Raw genomic sequence first — 23,213 nt, forward strand, 5'->3', positions numbered from 1 at the left:
TGTGTCTTAAACGTACCACCTATTTGGAGATTTCAACTCTTACTTCTAAGTTATTTATATGGCCTCCTTAAAGTGTTGGTTATACTGTACCAATTCATAAATAATAATAACCAAGATGCCTGACTAGTAAACTTGATGTAGGAAATAGATACACTTAAAAATGTCTTGTTCGGTAATTATATCTTATGCTGCAGATCTCAGTGCCTAAATTTTAATTAAAATAATCTCAACAAAAGCTACTTGAAAGCTATGAAATGAATTTGTGTGAGTATTAAATATTATTTTTAATTTCAAAATTACAAATTTAAAAACAAAATATTAATTATTTTTGTACTGAACCTACTCTACTTCTGAGATATTTCTTTCTGCTTTCGAATTACTGTTAATATGAACCCTTCCTAAATGGCTCTCTTGAGTGAAAGATTCTAATGGCCAACAGATGGGGTAAGTGTACAAACACTTAGGATTTAGCCACAAGCTAAATGTCTAGCTCTTATATATACCCATAAATACATTCAACTTGCTTAATGTTTGCCCCTAAAATTGGGAAAACTTAAACCCAATTTAAAAATTACAGTAAGGTTGCAAGTTAATCAGTGAATTGAATGACTCTAACTTCCTTTCCTCAGGCTCTCTCAAATACAAGTTAGTGGGCACCAGAGATACCAGGTAGGAAAATGTGTACATATCCATATGACACATACTAGACCATGATTCTGAAGTGGCATCTTTACATGTAAAAGGTGTACATTTCAATTTTTTACTCAAAGCTATGCTAATGCAAAACATTCAGACCCTTTAATTAATGCTGTAGTATTTAGTATTATTCAGCTACCTATTGCTTTTACCCTAATTTGCAAAGAGTTTGATTAAATCACTACTCAGCCACTGAAATGACAGAATTCAGGTATATACTGCCACTCTGCTCCCACCACAGTATGTCTACTATGCTATCACCACCTAAAATGAACCTCTTCTGCCTTCTTGTATGAATTATGCTTGTGGCCCTATAAATATTGGTCTTATAAATTGTGATTTCCAGTAAGCATCCTAGCTCTAAATCAAAGAAGTTGCAACCGCTGCTTATAAGGCATTAATAAGTTACATTTTTGTAAAGTGTGAACAGCTATTAACAATTTAATTGCTCTTATTTTAACAAAAGTTATCTTCCTTAGAATATCATTCTTCCTTAGAACATCAATAAATTTTGTGGCATTCTTAACCACTAAAACATCCAGAAGACAGATACTGACCCCCTTAAAATACAATTCAGATTTTATAACAGAAAAGAACAGGAAACCAAAATTCATTTACAAAAGTACTTTTTAGCAAACTTTTCCTTAACACATATCTCCACTAAGCAATGATCAAGGGTTACTAAAACACATAACACTACTAGAGCCAGAGCAGCACATTAGAATTCTTGCAGAAAAAAAAAAATGTGGTCCAAGTTGATAAAAAGTTCCTTATATCCAAATAGCCTGTGGCATTTTTAGTCCTTCTTAGTTGTGCTATTTCACTAGAAAACATCATCTTGCAGGGAAATAAATTGCTGCAAAGAAAAGTACATAAGTACTACAAAGTTGTTTATTACTACATCTTGAAGAAAGTAGTGAAAGCCATTTTCCCTTCTTTAGAAAAGCCAATAAAGTCATCAGGGCTAGCAGAGTGGCTTCAAATTACATAAGAAAATTTAAACTGGGAACTGGGCTCAAACTATGTAAGAAAATGTATAACACATGCTCATCCAACTATCAACTACATGTAACTACCAACAACATAAATGCAGCTGATAGCTTATTTCCTGTCTCACATTCTCAAAAAATCATCTATGACCTCAAACAGTAGATGGAGGCCACTTCTCCATGAGGCTCCACAATGACCACAGTGACTTCTACATCTCATTTACACCCTTCATTGCGCCCTTCCTTCCAAGTTCCAAGGAAGTTGTGCCCTTTCTGGTCCATGATTTCTCAATGTATGCCTTCGATTTATTTCTTCCAAATTACTGAGCAATCTCTCTTCTGCCCATATTACATACCCAGAACCATCCTTTCCTCCAGGCTCCTGTTCCCCATTTCCAACTGATAGAAAGACATTTTCATTTGATTGCTTTCTTATTACAAAAATCCCTCCTTCCTCCCAGTACACCTCCCAACTAAAACTGAGCAATTCTCAATCATGTCACTCCCCTTTTTAGCAATGCTCTCTAGTGCACTAATTTTTAACACATTCAGTCTAACTTCTCTGCCAGGCTTTGAAACTCCAAAATATGCTTTCACTAATCCTTCAAAATATGATTCCATTAACTTTTCCACAAATCCCCAATCATGCACCTTTTACTCTATCCTAAATAATTCTAGCCTTTGACTTTCATTCACATTATTCTCCTTGCCAAGAATATGCTTATCTCTCCTACGAAATGAAACATGCATTCAAAAGCCACCTCAGGTCACACTTCTCTAAAAGATTGCCCTTTCTTCCCCTTTCATCCCAGTTGAGTCTTCCTGCAGAACTCTTTCTCATAACTAGTATTCTTCATACATTTAGCTGAAGTACTTACGGGTCAAACACCAAATCCTTACAGAATATGGGAACATGTAATATACCACATGTATATTTATATTTTTAGTTATTTAATAAATGCTGATGAGTTTATCATCTAGGATTGTACATTTTCTATCTCTTCAAAACCTCAGGATCACTTTTAAGATAATTTCTAAATAACAAGTATTTTTCTAAAGACTAAGTGCATCACTAGAGCAGTAAGAATGATGGTACTGAGAGAAATAGAAAAGGAAGAAAGAGTTGCCTTGTAAAAACAGATTTAAATGAGAACTTACTCATGGCATTTCTGCCTGTCTTATAACAGCTTTTGTACCAGACTATCTTTGCAAAATTATTTGCATAGCAAACAACCTTGTCATCTAGAGAGAGAGCCTTCCTCTTGGTTAGAGGACAGATTTGTTTCCTGACCAGGATAATAAAGATAATGCTCCCTGCACAGCAAAGATTAGGGAGCTTTGCTAGAAGTCTCTTAAAAGATTGGGAATTTCCTAAACTCAGAGTTCCTCAGGTGTGATACAAACCCACTGTGTGCAAGCATCCACCTGGGCCATTCAGCATTGCTCCTGAGGGATCTGGGGGACAAGGGGAACTGAGGAGCACATGAAGCTCATGCTGCCTTCTGTACCCTGAGTAATAAACTCCTTTATCTCTGACCCAGGAGTCTCCTGCCTTCTACCAGCATCTATGTAACTGTGGCAGACTAGCAAGCTGGGTAAACTCTTAGATCTTGGCAGTTCCTGACAACTTTTGGATGTTAACTAAAAGTCAGTCTGTTCAATTAAGAGTTTCTAGTTTACAAAATAAAACAGATGCTACCACATTAAATTCTACATATCTAACATGCAAATGACATGAATGAATCCCAAAAACAATATGTTTGCATAAAGCAAACAAACTCAAAAGTCTGAAGACTTCATGATTTAATGATATGAGGTTCTACTACAGGCCAAACTAAGGTAAGAGAAATCAGAATGGTGGCTGCTTCTTCAAGGGGGCATGGATAGTAATTCAATGGAAACAGAGATAATTTGGGGGAGTAATGGGAATTCTATATCTTGATTGAGGTAGTGGTTACAATGATGCATTTAATTGTCAGACTACATCGAATTATACAGTTAAGAACTATGCATTTTAATGTATGTAAGTTATATCTCAATAAGAAAGCATTAAAAACTCTAGATGCCTAAACATTGAATTGGTTGCAGTTCCTTTTAGTTTCAAGACAAAATAATTCACAAAAACATAGACAAATACTGGTCACTTCTACAAACATTCTGTTGAACATCCTTTTTAGTGAGGCAGCTGAAATATAAGGATTTAAGAGTATGCATTCTGGAGTAAGATTACTTGGGTTTATACACAGATATTTCAATTACTAGCTGGGTACTCTCCGGCAACTTCCTTAACTTTTTCATGCGTAGGCTTCATAATTTTTAATGGAATAGAAGTTCTGACCTGTGGCTTTGAGGATTAAATTAGGTAACATAGGTAGAGTGCCTAGCATAAAGAAAGCATTCTCTAAAGATTAGTTAATATTACTACTTACTTAGAGCTGAGCTAATGATAACATCATAGTATTCAAAATAATTCAGGATATTTTGGTTAAAGAAAAGGAATAATATGCTTTTAAAAATTTAGTAAGTTTAATGCACATTCATCAATGGGAAAATGAGCAGGAATATTTATTTATAAGAGCCCCAAAATCAATTAATTATATAATCTTATAAAGCAGTAAATCCACATCACAGTGGTTTTACATGTTAATTTGAAATACAAAAAGAAAAACATTAAGTCAAACAAATGCCACTTTGGGTAAATGTTTCAAGTTCAGGCAGATGTGTCTCATTTACTTTCTGACAACTGCATTGTTATTTTTTGCCTATTTTTCTAATGTGATGCATGTAAAAGTTGAAAATCCAATTGAACGCTAATCCGGATCTTATGTGAAGAGTAAGTTGATGACAAAACTTTTGAAAGATATAACTAAAGAAAATATGTAAAAGGACAAAATCTAGAGTAGGATAGTATGAATACAGGGAGAATGAGACAAAGGGAAGAATTCTCAGTGATGGAAAAGCACTTTGCTACAGCAAAGAGCAAGGGGTCAGGCAGAGTCGACCAGACTTCATGGCTCTGCATATCAGACCACATGCTCTCTGTAGCGAACATGCCACTGGTTAGTATCCCCCATGCAAATGCACGTGTGCCACAGATGTATCAGAATCACCTCAGCACTGTGTTCTTTAAAATTATTCCCAAGATTTTAAAAGGAAATATAATTAGAAAAGAGAAAAGTATAAGCAATAATGATGCAAAATTTTTACCCTATATCAAATTTGTTACTGCATCATTAAAATATTTCCAACATTTAGTATTCATTTCATTAAAAGTATTTCCAATATTTAATATCCATTATTGTCTGAGATATGAGGGATTTTGTCACAATTGGAATCTGAGTGGAAAAATTTAAATGTAAAAGAAAGATAATTAAGTTAATGAAAAATATATATCCCTAAGAAATAAATCATTTAATAATGAAGAAGGAAACTGCATATTGGGTTAGTGTTTTCAGTTTGCCCCAACAGTACAATATTGAGACAGAATGATGGTTACTACTGAGTGTTTAATTAGAAAACTGACACAGGTCTCCTAACAGTCTTTCCTTTGCTTAAGAATTACAGCACCTAGTGTACAACAGTAATACAACTAATGAAGATGAGTTTCTGACTTTAAATAAGTGGCTATTTAAAAAAAAGAAGCTCTTAAGGTAAGAAATATTATTTGTATTTTAGTCTTTAAGCCTTTTTATTTTCACATTTCTTATTTTTTAAAGTACAACAATATTATAGCATGTGCTCCACACAGGAATTGGAAAGAATAGAGATCACAATCCCTCCCAAACTACACTTTAAGAGGCAGCATTACAGAAAAGGTTACTACATACTCCAATGATCCACTATAATTGTGCAGAAAAACAAAATGTTACAGGGGAAAAAAAAGGCATTTTAATTACAACTACATTCATTTCCTTCTAAAAAGCAGGTGCATACACTTATGTATGTAAATTCAATAAAGTTCACACTTCCTTTTCTTCCCAGACCTGAATAATCTGAAAACTTGGCTTTTAATTGCATTACTTGACTCCTCAAACTAAACCAAGTATTATGTGTATAAAAACATCTGCTATTGACAAAGAATTGTATGTAATCATTAAAAAATCATTTTGACTTACTTGATTACAAAGCATTTTTTCCCACTCCTGAGGATTTTCAGGTTTGAAATCAAGAAAATGAACTCTTTATCCCAGAGCAATTCTCCCTAGAACTACCTATTTAAATTTTAATCTATAAAAAGAAGTGTGTCAAAGTTTTCTGCTTGCTATTAAAAGCTCAGCCCCTCAACATGAACAGTCTGGAGAGAGCCAAGTTTTTATTCCATGTTTCAAGAAGATGGGCGTGTTATGTTGGCAAATAGGCAGAGGACTAGCTCAACAGGAGCTGTCCAAATCAAAACCTGTAGTCAGAAATTCTAGACTCCTCCTTCAACTTCCTTCTCAAATTCACATCGGCCACTGAGATGGATGGACTCCACTTCTTCTCTAGTGCCTGTCATTGCCTTATTTTGTACCTCACCACTTCTTGCTGCTTCAGTTGTTTCCTCTATGGCCTTTCCACAATCTTGCCTCACTTAAAGGTCTTTTCCACACTGTGGCCATAACATAACAGTTGTCTAAAGTGTAAATGTGACCATGTCACAAAACAGACCACATGATCGGTTCTTGAATACCTTGCAACCCTACCACCTGCCACTCCCTACAAATACCCTCCTATTTCTCAGCTGTACTTGACATTCCTGGTACACACCACACTCCCTGACATCCTCAAAGCTTAAAGTATGCTGTTTTCTCTTCCTTGGCAGCCTAACCAGTGCTGTTCCCACGTGGCTAACTCCTAGTCATTCTTCATGTCTCAGCCTGAGTTTTATTCCCTACAGAAAGCCTTCCATGCCCTTTTCTTTGGCCCTATAACACCTTTATCCATCTACATACAGCTCATAGGACATGTCACATCACCAGAACTGATCTCACCCTTTGTGTCTCCTGCAAATTCCTTGAGGGAAGAACTCTTCTTCATCCCTGTATCTCCAACATCAACCAACAGTTGGAACACAGTAGTACTTTTTTAAAGTGTTTATTGAGTAAATTAAAGAGAGAGAGAGAGAATAGTTACTACTCAGATGACAAAGAGCATGTGGACCTAAAAGAAATACTTCATGAATTTCAGAGTTGGAATAAACCCTGAAAATAATCTTCTTCAACTTAATTTACAAATGAGGTTTAAAAAAAAAAAAAAGATTTAAAACGTTTAAGTGATTTTTTCCATAGCCTGAAACTGACAGAAGGAAAAACAAGACAGTGTAGATAGACACCCCCTCCCAAATGCTTAGAAGTCTTTAAGGAAAAGCCATCTGGGGAATATAACAGATATAATGAAATGTCATCTATTTCAGCACCAAACACACAACTCTATGAAATGCATAAGGAGCTCTTCGTAGTGTCACCAGTAAAATACGTGTTTCTTCATCCAAGACTCAAAGTTGCCACCTGTGTTTGTGCCTCCAGTCCCAAAACTGTCTCTTGGAACTGTCATTTTCTCCACTAAGAAGGAACTGCCACACCTGTAAAAGGAGGATGCTCATGATCCCCATGGTCGCTCCCTCCCTATCTTTGATAGTCTCTGATTTGAGAATACAATTTAAATTTATACTCAACGTAGGTCTGGAGAGATACAGGGAAAGGGCAGGAGAGTTCACTTAGAATCAGAGCTGCTGCGTATGGAAGTTATAAGAACCTAGACTGTTAGAGCTGGGGCTGACCTGAGATTAACCTAATCAATACTTTTCTTACAGCAGTTTAACAGACTGGGGCCCAGAAAACTTCAGGAACACGCCCAGGGTCTCCTAGTAGCTAGTGGGGAAGCTGAGACCAGAATTCGTCTCATCCTTTCCCAGTCCTGAGCTTGAGCAAAATCACCGGCTCCTTCCTCCCGCCCATTCCCTTTTCCTTGAAGTCGGTTCTGGGGCCAGAGCAGGCGCTTAGGACTGTGAGGCGAGGAGCCACGGGCAGAGGGAGCCTCCCGTGGCTTTCTCAGCCCCTACGTCCGCGGAGTGGCCTGCAAACACGACCCCTGCCAGCCGCCGGACCAGCAGCCAACGACCCTGGCCTCCGGCCCCGTGCGAGGAGCGAAGAACTCTGCCCTCCCAGGAGCCACAGCCCCGGCCGGAGCGCCACTTTTTCTCCAGCGCCGCCATGGTTTCCATAGCAACGGCTGCGCCGGCTGCCAGGCCCCAGAGACACCCCGCGGTCAGAGGTCATCTCCGTGGCAACGGAAACTTCCCGCGCTACGGCGGCCCCAACGGCCCGCTTCCGCCGCATTGCGTAGCGGAGTCCCCGGCGCGCCGAGGCAGAGAGCGCGCTGGTGGCCGGTTCCCGCGAGCGCAGTAGCGCGGCTGGGCTGGGGACTCTGGCCGCCGGGGACTCCAGCCGCCGGGTGACGCCTGGAGGAAGCCCGCGCGCTTTGCCCGCTTAACCCCGCCCCCACTCTTTTCAGGACCAAAGTAGTGCAGACACGGAAGCCAGATTCAGCCACATCACCAAGGGGCTGGACACCTGGAAGCAAATAAGAGCTGCCGCGTTGGCCCTCTCGCGGCTTTGCAGAAGACAAATAATGGTACACTTCTCTGGAAACCAGAGGCCTCTGCCCAGAGCCGTGGCTTCCGCCAAACTTACTCGTCCCTGACAGAAACTCCCTGCCTCTCAGCCCGAGGCCACAGCGGCCCAGCACACTCCCTTTTTAAGTGGCTCCAAAAAGGAGGAAGCGAAATAGATAAATGTGGTTGTCGCAAGTGCAGGGAGCTACCAAGTTAGATGACGGCGTTTAAAACTGTGAAAGAACAAAATATTAAAGAGGGAGGCTCCTGTCAAAGCAGCCGGAACTGGAAGTTCTTTATGTGCGGTCCCCTCAAGAATAGAAACTTGCCGCAAATGAGGTCCCCGTTACCATATTCAGAGACAGGAGTTCCTCAGAAGAGGAACAGTGTACTCACTGTTTTGTGAATGTCTTCCTTTTTAAGGAGAAGAAAATTCAGATTAGAAAAGAAAATGAAAGGGCTCTGCCAGACATGAACCTAGTATTAGGTGCCCCAACATTTGCTATTTTAAGGCCCAGAGTGACAGAAGGGGAGAATGCAACTGGGTCTTTAGCTTGTATTTTTGTGGAAGACTCAAGTGTGGAGAATAGACTACAGGCCTCAAGTTTTGAGATTTAGAGAGAAGGTATAAACCGCGGGCCAAGGGAACGTGCGAACCCGATTTGGGATGCCCAGTCATGGCGGAGGAAGAGCGGGACGTTAAGGCCACTAACACGTTTTTTTCTTTTTTGTTTTTTATCATTTAGAAGCCAAATTCTTGGTTGACACTATCGGAAAGGAGTAAGCGTTAAGTGAACTTAACCAAGTAAAATGTATAATCCTGCGAGTTGTAATCCCACAGTTACTTTTTCCGAGTCACCTCTTTTTCACTACTAATTCGTTTTACCAAAATGAATTTAAAACCTGCCATGTGTCATGTGCAGAATATTTTTAAGAAGTTGCCAAATGACTTTCTTAGATGGTGTTAGTAGATTAAACACACAAAAACTTCAGTGGTCCCTATAAAACACATCTGCATTCTTCCTCCTTTTTGCATTTATGTTTAGGAAGTCCCTAAAAATTCCTCCTTTTATTCCCTTCCCTTCATCAATCTACCTTTTACATTCTGACCAAAGTAAAAAATTAGTTCGTAACAACTGAAGAAATATACAGGAAAAACGTCAGGACATAGTTGATCCTACAAAAGCAGAAAAGCAAAAATACTATTACATCTCTAAAGGTATATGGAGGAACTGAAAGTCTCTGTCAGAAAATTCCCTGCCTTTCAGTGTCCAGGTTGAACACATAACTAAATCTAGTATATGATACACAAATGACAATCCTAAGGAACACCACACAGACTACAGCACTGGGCAGGTGGCTGTTTAAATAGGTATTTCCCTGTCCCTCCTGGAGGTGGTACTGGGTTGGGCTCAAGATTTTATTAAAAATATAGGCTCAGTGCAATGATTCCTTTAAAACTGAATAGAGGAGCTTCTGCTCTACTGTTCAAACATCCCAACTGTTTCCCCTTAAGGCAAAAGAAACTATTTTGAATAAATGTTTCCATTTTGAGACATCTACATGGTATTTATAGAAACCTTATGAGTCAATTTGAGTGAGGTATGATGCCAAAATGTGCAAAGGAGTGAAAACATTGGTTGTTGTCCTTGTTACCATATGTATAAAAACACTTCACAAAAGTCTCCAATGTTTGTGTTGCTAAAACATGGAAGACTGGGTTCAAACATTTTAAAGGAATGGTTCATTGTGGGGAATGTGAAATACAGTATAGAATTAGCTTTAGCACCTTCAGAAAGCAATGCATCATTTGAACAAATTTTCTCAGTTATATATCCTGTCTAAGATGAGAACAGGCTGTACCTGGATGCAGCCAAAGTCATCTTCATTGTTAAAGCTAAGTTTAGATTATCATGCATTGAATTTTACACTTATTAACTTGGATATCAATTTCAAAAAAGAAAATTTCACTCTCCCAACAAGTCAGTACTTTGAAGCCTATCTAAAATGCCATCCTTTTGTTCCTGGAATAGCACTGCTCTGTAAAACTCCTTTTGCTACCTCAAGGAGCTACAGCTTCCTGAATGGAGTCCAATGCCAATTACATTGAATCCCACTCTAAAATCAAACATGTTAGAGGGAGAAGAAGCTTACACCTGTTTGGTGTTCCAGCCATACAGTTTGGATTTGATGTCTTCATTTGACATACACTCAGTGTTTAGAAATGCAGAGGTTGTGGCCCATTTGTGGCTCCCAGCTCTACAGGAACCCAGGATGAGTCGGCAGGCTGAGAAGGAGAAGGAGTAAAAAGTGCTAACTCTCTTTCTTCCTTCCCTCTCTCCCCATTTTCTCACTTCAAAACACCATGACAGCCCTAGACGTAAAACAAGTAGCTTTAAAAAAAAAAAAAGGTATATTTAACTGAGTAACAGTGGCATATCAGGTGAGTTTTGGCACTTAAAACAGCTTAGTGAAAGGCAAATAGTAGAGACAAAAGGTAGACAAACAAGTAGGAAATAGAAAGTGATAATGGATCCTACCAAACCCTGCTTGTTCCATCTCACGGTTACGTGACAGAGAGAGAGAGAGAGAGAAAGAGAGAGTTTGTTCCAAAAAGAGAGAGAGAGAGAGAGAGAGAGTTTGTTCCAAAAAGAGATGCTCTCAAAGTGCTCTGCAGAACTAGGTCTAGGCCAGGGCATCTGCTTTGTACTGACACTTGCCACACCACTGACACTCTTACTCAATAAATTCTCTTATATCACAATTTATCTTAATCCAAAATCCTATCAAGGCATGGAGGTTTGGGGGTATCCTGTGTGGGGGTGAATGTGTGTGTGTGTGTGTGTGTGTGTGTATGTAAGGGTCTATGGCTTCCTTTGTTTGTTTTACATTATGTGTCTGAAGAGACAGGAGTGCCATGACTTTAGTATTTACCTTTATGTGGACTTTTTTTTTTCAACCACATTTCTTTCCTTAGTGCCCTTGGCTTAAAGTGCAGTGACCTACATTACTTCCCAAACCAGCCTGCTATATATACATTGGTCAGTCCAAACTCTCATACTGGAAAGAAACATATCAAGCCTCCTCCAGGCAAACTAAGTACCTTGGACTTAGTATTCCCTATTTAATGATTTGCCTAAAATACAGTCACCTTGCATGACTCATGCAGTGAAAGTTGAAGCAGGTAACATTTATTCTAAATGCATAGCTATTTGCTCTGCTAGGAAAGTAGGACATTTGGGTGTGTGTGTGTGTGTGTGTGTGTGTTTGTGTGTGTTCCCTCTGATAATAGTTGTGAGATATTGGGTGTTTTTATGAGGATAGTAAGTTTACTTTATGTCCAGGACTTTTAAGCTATTGCAATTTATTTTTAAAAGCATATATTGTGCAAATACATTTTTCATGTTCTTTTCCAGTAAAATTTTACATTAAAACAACTGCAAAACACTATTTAATGAACACCTCTTACTTAAGCACTATGAAGCTAATTAAAAACTTTTGGGTAGATGAATAACTTTGCCCTTAACTTCATAATTCTATCATCTGCTTATTTTTACACCAACTGATTATATAGCAGTACTTTGAAATTCTTCTCAGGAACCCTGGATCAAACTATCCACACTTGTTGACAGTTTAAAGAATAGGGAATAATCAGTAAATTATTTCATAACTTGCAAAGATTGGGAAGAAAAATTAATCTAATATTTATCTCTGAAATACTAAGAAGTGCTTTACACCAAACTCACTGGTACTTGGCAGTATTCTGCCAAATTTCTTAATTTCAAATCAGTTAATTGTCCTCTTTTTAGATTTAAGATAACATAATAGATAGTAGTCAATCTGTTCTTTTTGGTTATAACAGTTAGGAAGATTTTAGTCTTTGTTTTATTTTAATTACCCAATTAACTTCTTAGTTGTACTGCTATCTTGGGATCAAAAACCTGCAAATGATTTTAGACTTCACATTAATTGCAGAAGGAGCATGGAACTCACCAAGTACAATAGTGAAAGGGAATGACAAGATATGGGTGTGAGACAAGCTTAATAGGCAAAAACTTTTAGAAGGTGAGATATGTATCGTGACACATTAATGTCCCATTTTTTAAAAATCTACTAAATCCTCTAACTCCCAGGTTGGAACTCTAATCCTTAGCAATCTAAAACTAAATTATCCTATTAGAATAGTTGGTGAGGTTATTAGACACACTTTGAGTTAACCTATCAATTCACACCCAAGTACTTTAGTATTCATAAGCTGAAAAATAAATTGCTCTAAAAATAAACTGTCATTTGTTTGACACATTCCAAAACGCCTTGAAAGGGGGAAAAAAAACTATTCCAGAGAGATGAAAGTGGGTGGGGTGGGGGAGGTGTAATAAAAAGATCTTGAATCGTGTATAGGGAGAAATTAGTGTTTCCAGTAACATCGTTTACAAAAAAAAATACAAAGCCCTGCAAAGAAACTTACTGTTCGTTGCTGAATTATTGCCCACTCTCCAGTACTATGGAAGAACTGAACTATGGGCTTCAAGGTCCCTAGACAAATAAATGGTCGCATCTTAAAAAAATGCTTTTACGGTATTCTTTTCTCAGAATGGAGTTAAATCTCTTCACAGAAGAGCACAAGAAAGCTTCAAAACCCACTATTCTTACTGTGTGAGGCAGTAACCCCTCCTCTCCCAACTACAGCCCTTGGCTTGTTCCACTTTGGAGAAGTCTTGCAAAAAAGGTCTTCAAATTAGGTTGTAAGATAGTGTTGCAGATGTGGGTTGGTTTTGTATGAACAAAAGCACCAGCAAGTGTTACATAGCACCCAGGGGTTGGGGTGCACCTCATGGATGGATCAGAAACGAGGATGGTAAGGTGACAGCACTGTTTTCCCCTTGGATAATTCTCAGGATGATGGTATTGGTTCAGAGTTGCTAAACGCCGAGGAGTTAAGAGAGAGAAGGGTAAAAGGACAGGGGACGGAGGAGGAGGAAACAGAGGCGGCTGGGTAGAAAGAGTGTAGGAGCTAGAACATGGGGATGGGGACTCCAGCGCAGAGCACGGAGCCACTGCAGCACCGGGCCCCCGCGGAGCAGCCAGAGGCTACTCCCAGAGCCTCAACTGACTCCCCAAAGTCCGAGCTGGGGGCACCATTCTCCGCCTGAGCACCAGAGCATATACCCTTTTGGATGGTCTAACAACTAGCAGTTTCCCTTCTGCTGCGGAAGTGGTGGCCGAAAAGGGAGCTCAGCCTCCACGCCCACCACCTCCATCCCCGCCCACCCACACCTCCTCCTGTGCCTCCCGCTGCACCCGCAGGCGGCAGCCCCCTCGGAGCGCGCCACCCAAGCTTGGTTGCATTTGCAAGGTTCGGAGGCTGGGAGGCAGCAGCCACTTGCTGCCCAGCCGCCGGGGCTCTAGGTGCCAGTGCGGCCCCCGGCTGAGCCTGGAGTGTCAGGGCGGCCGCGGAAAGCCGTGATCTACTGCACCGCAGTGCCAGCGTCAGGAGCTTCCAGCGCCCAGGCTGCCACTGCAGGACAGCGGATTCCCCCGCCCTCTCCTTCAAACGCAGCCCCAGACGCAAACACTGGGCCCCGGGTCACTCCCCACCCTGAATGGAGCCAGGGGACACCACACACCCCCGGGTGCCAGCGAGCGCGGTTCCGGGAAAGGCTGCGCCCAGCCTCCTCGCCCGCGCCGCCGCCGCCACCATGCAGCCCTCCGGCCTTGCCTCCACTAGGTTGCTCACCCACAACTTCGTGGCCGCCCCTAATCGCCTCGGATTGAGACCCCGGGAAGTGAACCCCTGGGATCCAACTCCCCAAATCACTTGAATTTGCATTTCTTATGTAATGTACTGCAAGTTTCCCTGTTGGAGCCCTTTGGAATCGGGGCGCATGATCACCAGGAGGCTTAAAGCAGGGACCCACGGCCTGGCTGATCCCCTCGTGGAACCCGGACGCAGGGTTTTGACACTGCTTTTCAAATGGGAGATTTAAATTACATATATTGGAGGGGCTGGGCTTGTCTTCTAAGTCTGGGGTTCCCTCCAGGCATAAACCCTGCTCAAGTATTCCCACTGGCAGGATGTGTCAGAGGCAGGCAGGGGGAATGAGTTAATACTCGGGCACCCAGAGCTAGACGGGAGAGGGAGGCGGGGGCTGACGGAGGAGCGGGGCCGCGAAGGAGGGGGCCTCTTTTACTTTGGTAAAGGTGATCGCGGTGGCAAATATTGTGCAAGCTAATCAGAAAGTCTAGAGCAGGTTCTCGGCACGGAGCTATGTCCCCGAACCTGCAGCAAAGTAAGGAAAGCTCGCGGTTCTTTTTCCTGGCAACTAGTGAAGCTTCAGCTGCCTAGGACACGGACACAACCTTAAGCCATAGCCCTTCAATATTCCACCAAACATAGGCCAGCAAATACATTTAAAAAAAAAAAAAAAAAAAGTTTCCTCCTCCCTCCTAGTGATGGATTGTGTCACAGCCAAGAGATGCTGATAATGGTTTTCAGGTTCTCAGACGCTGATCCAGCTGTTACTTGTTTATTCATGCAACACCTCTATATGCAACACTGTCCTGGTTCCTTGTATGTTTCCCCTGCCTTCCTGCATAGCAGAACTGCAGATCTAGCTGGATGAGCAACAGACAGGTTATTATGAGGAAAAACATAACATGATGCATGTTTTGCTTACCAGTTGGGTTCTTGTTTTTCTTAAGACTCTTGCCACAAAGACACTGCAGCATATGCGTTCCTTTGCTGAAAATGTTCCAAAGAAACCACATTGATTTGGGCGAAAAGCAATCCAGCAGCTTAGACACCCTGAGAAAGAAGAGATCCTTGTGGTTGCATAATAATAATTTGAAATCAGTTCTCCTGAAGAGGGGCACCGGTTTTACCATAGGAAAAACGATAATATTCCGGATCTTCTCCCAGTTTTTCCCCCTCACGTGGTATATTTCTTTGAGACTTCTCAGTGATTGTTTTTTTTCGGCCAGGGTGAATGATTTATCCCCCCTTGGTCACCATCGGATTATTACCAAACGGTTGGAAAAAAAATCCTTTTTCAGCATGAAGCCAAACAAAAAAGCAAAGAAATCCCAACTGAGACCAAAACTAATCAGGGAGAACAGTAATGCACAAAAGATCCCCAAAGAGAAAACCATAGCCTTTTACTTGATCGCTATGAGGATGGGTGGATCTGCAGAAGGCAAAGCAGGATTCATCTTACTGAGAGAAGACTGCCATTGTGTAGCCCCTAGGAGAAAAGGAAAAAAAAAAAAAAGGAAAGAAAGAAAGAAAAAAAAAAAAAAAGGAAAAAAAGGAAAAGAAAAAAAAAAAAAAACACCACCACACACACTCACACACCAATACCACCTCCGAGATTGAGTCTGACAGCCGAAGACAGAGCCTCCCTTCTCCCAGTGTCGGGTTTTTTTTTGTTTGTTTTTTTTTTTATAATCAATCGCCAGCGCTCAGTGGGATCGGATTGAACCTGCAGTTCTCAACGACCACGAAGAAAAGATGCAAATCTAGGTGCCCCCTCCCCTTGTCAGTCTTGTAGTAGGTAGAGAGCGCCACAAATCCTCTTCCTCCTTCCTCTCACTCTTCCAGTTTCCAACAACCGTGAGCATGAGGAAAATCTCCCCTCCGGATTCCTCGCCCAGCCTCGGATGTGAGTTACAGGCATTAGAGGGAGGAGGAGGAGTTGAAGTTTGCATTGAAAAGACTGGCTTTCCATGACGTAGCCACGTGCTTTCAGACCCGTCACCAGTGAGATGCTTCAACCAGCCCAGGGAGGGCAGTGTCACTGCAGTCTCTGCTAGTGAAGGCTCCCACCGGCCGGCACCCAGCCCCAGCCCCAACGTGCGACCCTTTCCCTCCTCCGCCGAGCACGAGTGGGCCTGCCGCTTGCTCTTGGAGCCAATCTACCAGCCTCGTGTTAAAAGTGAATTTGGAAAAGAAAATTAACAATTATAATGATTAACCTTAGAAAATACATGTTGGGAGGTGGGGGGTGGGGGGAAAGATAAAGAGAAATAGGACTTTAATATCTCGCCACACAGCCAAAATTAGTTCCACCTTTACATTTTCAAATGCAGCGTATAAAGCATCTAAAACATTAAGGGAAAGAAACTCAAGTTCCTCTAATTCTTATTATTTGAGTCCTGCTGAAGGTGCTGTTTGAAAAATACAAACTAGATATATGACAAATATATATTATTACCAGAAACAGCCTGTTAAAAGGGCAACCACTAAAATCCAGGTAGCAAACTATATTTTTGTGGGGAGGGTAATTTGTACATGAGAAAATTTATGTCTTTTCTAGACAGACTGCACATTATCTTTAAATGATTTTCTTTGTACAGGATGTCTTCTGTTTAAATCACGCCCTAATGCATTGCATGTTTCTTCACCCATTAATTGAACTAACATTAAATTCACCCTCATTTACTTCTCATTTATGCATATCACCTACACTGCAATTAACTTAATAAAACAGGCAAATTTTCTATTTTCTATTTTCATCTAGCTATAACCCAGCTTCCTACTTACCTAGAAAATCAAAGGACTTAGGGGAAAGCTGTTGATTTATTTTATTTGGGGGAAAACAGAATGTACAAAGTAGTACATACTATTACAAAGAATAATACAACAAACTCCAGTGTATCCACTACTCAAAGTTAATAAAAATGAACATTTCATCATATTTGTGAGCTAAGGATTTTGGAGAAGTAAAATTGACCACTCTCACTCTCTTTAGGTAAATGAATTAAAGTTATGCCGGTTGGTTTCCATTTTTGTAAGTAAATTGACATAAAAATTTTAACTCTAATTCAAAAATATATATTTAAAATCTCCATCTTAATTTCAAAAAATTAAAACTACTACCTCTACTGCATGGTATAGCAAACTCTCTTATAAACAAGATGTAAAATTATGTCATTGAGGATTAATGGAAGAGACTGATTTTAAAGAAATTTAACTCCTTGATTATCAGTTGTCAAAAAATGAAAATGTAATAAACAACTTCCCCATCCCTAGAGTTCTCTAACAATTAAGAGTCATTTCAAGATGCCAAGATTTGCATCCAATATCCTGACCTTTTGGGAAACATCAGTCAATTTTAGATAAGATGGAAAAAGAATTTAAAACAAGTAAATTCTATTAAAATGAAGAAATCAGAAAGCTAAATAGTGATGGCCTTGATGTGTCACACAGCTTTAACAATTACTAAGATTAACTGCAGTCTAAAAAAGTTTGGGAAGTAAAGAAAGAGGGAATACTAAAAGTACATGAATTTAATACCAAATGACTTACTAAGAAGCAGACTGAAAAAAAATGAAGAGTAGAATTCTTTTTTGAAAGAGGAAAAATGGGATAGCATTGCCAAATAATTAGGAAATAATTTCTGATATCAATCAGAGACAGATACCATATGCTGTTTCTTTAACATTCTGCTGTCCTCTAGGGGGTTCCAGACTATCCCAATATATTACCCCTGGGCAAATGCCAGAGAAACAGTTGAATAAAAAATATTCTCCATTAAGGTCTTCTGTACTCACCAGGCTCTAAGGTTCTGTAAAAGCTTGCTGAGTTCCCTGGGGTATTTCACAAATAGAGTAAAATTTGAGGAAATGTTCTGTAATTTCTGGATCTTTTTATATGCTAAGTTTGTATAAAGACAGTATTTCTCAAATCAGCTCTTCTTGAATTTTCAAATTCAACTTTTTTCTTTACATTGTGACAATGAATTTGTTCCCTATTAAAATAAAGAATGACTATCAGGAAGCTATGGTTTTCCTTGCTTCACGTTGGTGGAAAACGTGTTACTTCTTTGTCCTGTGACCTAAGGAACAGCATAAAAGGTAATTATCTGTGACTACTATTTATTGAGACTCTATTATGCCAAGTAGTGTGTTGCTTCTCGTATTTTATGATATTTAAAAAAAGAAATCTTTTTCTTATAATGTATGAAATTTTGATATTTCTACATTTGTTTTCTATATTTACTGATACATTATTTACTTATGTTGCATAGGCTATTATTCCCATTATTAAACATACTCCCCCAAAAAGTAATTATTTTTGTTTGGAAAAGTTGACTAATACCAATTTAGGTTACTTTTGGTCCAAAGGACCCACAATTTTTAATGGACTCTGAATGGCCCAATTTAATCATTCAACCAATATTTATCAAACATCTACTCTGTGAAAGTAATTATGCAAGACTCCATGTTGGATACTAAATCGTGAAATTGAACCAAGTTTCCAGTTACACAATAAAGGCCAGGGGTGGTCCAAAAATTAACCCAGCTTGCTGGGGCCTCCAGATCAGGGATGATCCAAAGATATTTATTATGCTGACCTGAGTTCCAGACCACTATTTAAGTTTTGTTTTAGAAGATACCAAAGTGTTTGCTTGCCATTTGCCATGCTCCATTCAAACCAATATTAGATGACAAAAATGAAAATTACTAGAAAGAAAATGCAAGTTTTGAGATGCATGTAAGTAAAAAATAAGGTAAGGAAAACCTCACTGAAACTATAAGCATTGACAGTAAAATCTGTAGTGCATAGATAGAAAAAAATCTGTAAGATTGTGTTTTCATAAAGCTAATGTAAAATAAACCCAGTACTCGTAAATAAGTTCATTTAAAAATTAAACTTACCTTCAGCATCCTATGGTAAATAAACCTAATAGAAAGTATAATCACCAGAATTTCATGACAAAATAACATATACATTTTATTTTAATATAAGACATGTGAACTTTCACCAAGTTAGTTGCCTAAAATCTGTGAAACTATCTTAGCATGCTTTTTCTATTCTCAGCTGTTGCTTTTCTATTTCATTCTTCCTTTTATTAATAAAACCCCACCACCACCACCACAGTTTTGGAAGAGCATGTGGTCACCCAGATAGAGAATATCATTCCTAGCCCCAATTATAGTTAACTATGGTCATGTGACTAGATTCTGACCAATGAGATGTGAGCAGAAGTGACATGTTCAACTTCCTGGTCACATTCTTCAAAGGAAGTTGCTTCTCTTCCTCTTCTCTCTTCCATCCTCCCTATGAGCTGGAAAGCAATGGTGTGAGCAGCTTTGCCAGCATGGATAGGAAAACACACCAAGAATGGTGAAGGATCAAGATAGAAGAAACCCAGGACGTGGACAAAGCCATCAACCTATACTGGACTGTCTACCTGCTCCTTCACTGTTAGATGACAGAGAAAGAAATTTTTATCTTGAGCCTATCTTAGTCCATTCACACTGAGATAACAAAATACCATAAACTGGGTAATTTATTAAGAACAAAATGTATTTCTTCTAGTTCTGGAGGCTCGGAAGTCCAAGATCTAGGTCCCAACAGTGTCTGGTGTGCGCTTACTTCCTCATAGATGGTGCCTTCTAACAGTGACCCAAAGTGAATTCCCTTGGGTCTCTTTTATAAGGTCACTAACTGCATTCATGAGACCTGCACCCTCCTGACCCGATCACTTCCTAAAGGGCATACCTCTCAATACTAGGACATTGGGCACGTGGATTTTGAGAAGACACAAATATTCAGACCATATAAAGGCCACTGTATTTTTATGTGAATTTGTTACAGTAGCTTATCCTTTCTACTATCTTACGGACCAGACTTGTATTAATAATGCACATGTAATATTTATTTATCTATTTTAAAAGGATAAAGAACGTAAGTACATAACATAAACATAAGGCTTTATCCAGTCTGCTACTCTCCTTTCTAGTCACTGTAGCAGCTACTTATCTCTCAGTTGTCTCTTGAAAACCACCCTTGCTTATCCTCAACACTGGTGCAAACATCACACTGTCAGAACTTATTTCCCCTGTCTCCTCTGCCCTGCTCCCTGCCCATCAAATGTAACCTATGGAGGTTTAGAGCTCATGACCATGGCAATAAAGCTTTGATCACTGAAAGAAGTAGAAGAGCAGAGAGGAAAGTGATTGAAAGAGTTGGTAGTAAAGGGATTAGAGATAGAAAAAGAAGATCAATGTGTATATGAGGACCTCAGTGTCTATATTTACTTTGTAAACCTCTTTTAAAAAGATGAAGCCTTATGTTCTTTGCACACATTTCCTCTCTAGAGTTGGTGTTAACAACTATTTTCACCTTTTAAGGAATAATTCTAACTTTCATATCCCTGTACTACTCCTTAGTACCCTATTTTTCCTTTCCCCATGTTCCTACATTGACCTGTGGCATAGAAAACCTCTGCTCCTCTCTCTTGGAGGGAATAGTCTGAGCAGGTGACTTCAGTCCTTCTCTCTTCCCCCTCCCAACTTCTCAATAAATGAGGAATGACTTCAGTGGCCCAGCCCCTTCTTTTCTCTCCATGTTTGTGATCTGCCTGCCTACAAGAAGTTTTCAGATTCCTCTGCTTTACCTCCTCAGTGCAAGAAGCATTGAGTCAGGCTCAGAGCTCATGGCAGCCCTTCCAAAAGCTGGTCTGGAGACCAATCTCTCTCCGAACTCTTTACAGGGCTTGCAGCACACATCATCAGTGCCGTATACATGTCCCTTTCCTCCTACCATATCCGTGTGCTCTGGTCCACCTCCAGCTGCCAGTGTCTCCATCTCTGAGCCCAGGAGTATTTATTCCAACCACAGAAGGCCTCTCTGTCTAGGTACTCACAGAAAAGAGTAGAAATTAATACTCCCTGGGAGAATTTCTCTATCACTAAATACTCCAGCTCCATTCATTGTCTCTTGGGAGAGATAATGATAAAGCATGTGCTTTACATCCATCCACAGAGTTTCCCTGTGGGATAAAGACACAGTCTCCCACTGGGCTAGTTGGGTTGGCACCACGGTATAGGCTTTCTCCCCTTCCCTATAGCCACTCTCCACTCACCTGCTGTATTTTCTCCCAAATAAACTACGAGCTCTAGAATCTTCATTTTCTGGGAAAAATCAGGCCAAGACAGGGTTGAACAAAAAAGGCAGAGGTTCTGGGTAAATGTGCCTGCTCTACAGATCCAGATTCTTTCTTGGATGATCCTTGCAATTTCCAGATGTGGGGGAAGTATCTAGGAATACCAATTCTTGTCCACAGGTCAAGTTTCCATCCCCAAATAACCTTAGTAATATAACTAATATTTTTATTTCCATCTTTCTAACTTGTATGGCCATTTTCTTAACTGAATCTGAACTTAGAAGTAAGAAGAAAGAGACAGAATTAATTATCACCTCCCTTAAGACCCTAAAATACTTAAAAAACACTGTGAGAAAAAAGTCCCCCTCTTTGTTCCTATTATGTTCAGAAAATATAATAATAAACCAGAGAAGAACCTGCAAAGAGATATAGGTAAAAGCAGGTGAATTCTCTTGAGTCCTTGGAAATATGATGTGCCAGGAGGCTTCATTTCTCACTGTAATGAGCTTTACCTTAGCCTGTATAGATAAAACTAACAATAACGTCCCAATTTCCTATTCAGCCCTGGAAGAGTCCAGAGGACCCCTCTTTGGGTCCTCTGAGGCAGGTAGGAGGATCCTTTCACAGGCAGGATTGGCCCTAAGCAATTTGAGGACCTATGCAGCATGGCCCTTTATATCAATGTCTCTAGACGTTTGTAACCCATGCCTCCTGTGAATAAACATATTAAACCTTCTTTAATGTGATTTAAATTTCAATATGAATTAAATATCTTCAATAAAACCAAATCAGAACAATGGTAACTTTATAAACTACTTCATACTATACTCTACTCTCTCCTTACTAACCCAGATTTTTGTCAGACCTTATTCTAGGAAAGTGTGCCCTCCGTTGAAAATCATTTTTGTCTATGATTTGAAGTTTTCTAAGGGGAGACTACATTTTATGTACATAGAATCCAGTTTCTTAATTTCTATAGCTTTTGAATAGGACAACTTTGGGTATATCATTTAAATTTACAGGAGAAATTTTTCCACTAAACTTTTTTCATTTAGGGAGAGATTCGTGTATTCCAAAATTCAAATATTATTTATCCTGGACAATAGTTTATAAAATTTGGAAAACTGGGCAATAAGTAATTTTACATGCCTAAATAGAAGAGGACCATCTCTCTGTGTGATTAATTGCCTGTGGTCAACTCAGCACCAATACCCTGTTCCAAGCTCACCTGAAGAAGCCAGGACTAAATTTCCCAGCATACCCTTTTTGTGTGGTTGCAGGATAGCTTTCTCCAATGAGAAGCCCTCAAACGAGATTTGGATGGCAGAAGAGAAGAGGCCATTATTCTCTGAAGTCAGTTGCCAGCCAATGTGAAATTCACAGTCGATTCTTGGCACATCCTTGAGAATCATTGCTTTGCTGCTTCAGGCAGAAATCCCAGCCACTTCCCAATCGACTTTTAAGAGCATCCACTTTCAGTGCTTCAGGCTGAGATCATGGATGATAGTTTCCCTGACTTTCACTTCCCAGCTTTCCCAACAGTTCTAAGTCCCTAATTCCTATACTAAAACACTTTGAAACCAGAAAATATGAAACGACTTTAATATTTCTGACTGATCCCCCTGTCCAGATGCCAATAACACATTGAGCCAAATCAAGGTTCAAAAACAACATTTGAAACATTTTTTCAAAAACATTTTAGAATTTTTTTCACACCTTCATAGACGGCACCTCAGTGTTTTCTTTGCCTAGTTGCTAAGCCATCTCAGGTACCTTGTACCTTGTTGCCAAAGAATTTGCTTTGAATTTGTGATACCTAAACATCAAGTATGACAATGACACCTTCAATATCCACGTGTTTTATAACACACTGTTAAACATGTAAGTAGAGATTATTTCCTTCTATAAGTGTCTACTGAGCACCCCAGCATGAGCTTCCAACAGGCCATGTTTTGGAGAGAATCAAGTTGAATCTGTAGTACTTTTCACTTTGAATTGAATTCAAATGACTTAGTTGGACTTATTTCTTATATTTCCCCAAAAAAA

General features: G+C 39.7%; 1 protein-coding gene across 3 annotated transcripts in view; it reads right to left on the bottom strand.

Annotated features, from left to right (window-relative positions):
- Positions 1–15,517, bottom strand: part of FGF14 (fibroblast growth factor 14) — a 644,239-nt gene extending 628,722 nt beyond the window's left edge. For 2 of the 3 annotated variants that reach the window (XM_069467073.1, XM_069467075.1), the window contains exon 1: positions 14,955–15,162. In XM_069467073.1, the coding sequence (XP_069323174.1) occupies positions 14,955–15,162 (208 nt within the window). Of the gene's footprint in view, positions 1–7,171; positions 7,246–14,954 lie in introns of all 3 variants that reach the window. The other variant, XM_069467077.1, reaches the window with a different exon arrangement.
- Positions 15,518–23,213: the final 7,696 nt, after the last annotated feature.

The sequence above is a fragment of the Eulemur rufifrons genome, chromosome 4 (genome assembly GCF_041146395.1).
Source record: "Eulemur rufifrons isolate Redbay chromosome 4, OSU_ERuf_1, whole genome shotgun sequence".
NCBI classification, from domain to species: domain Eukaryota; kingdom Metazoa; phylum Chordata; class Mammalia; order Primates; family Lemuridae; genus Eulemur; species Eulemur rufifrons.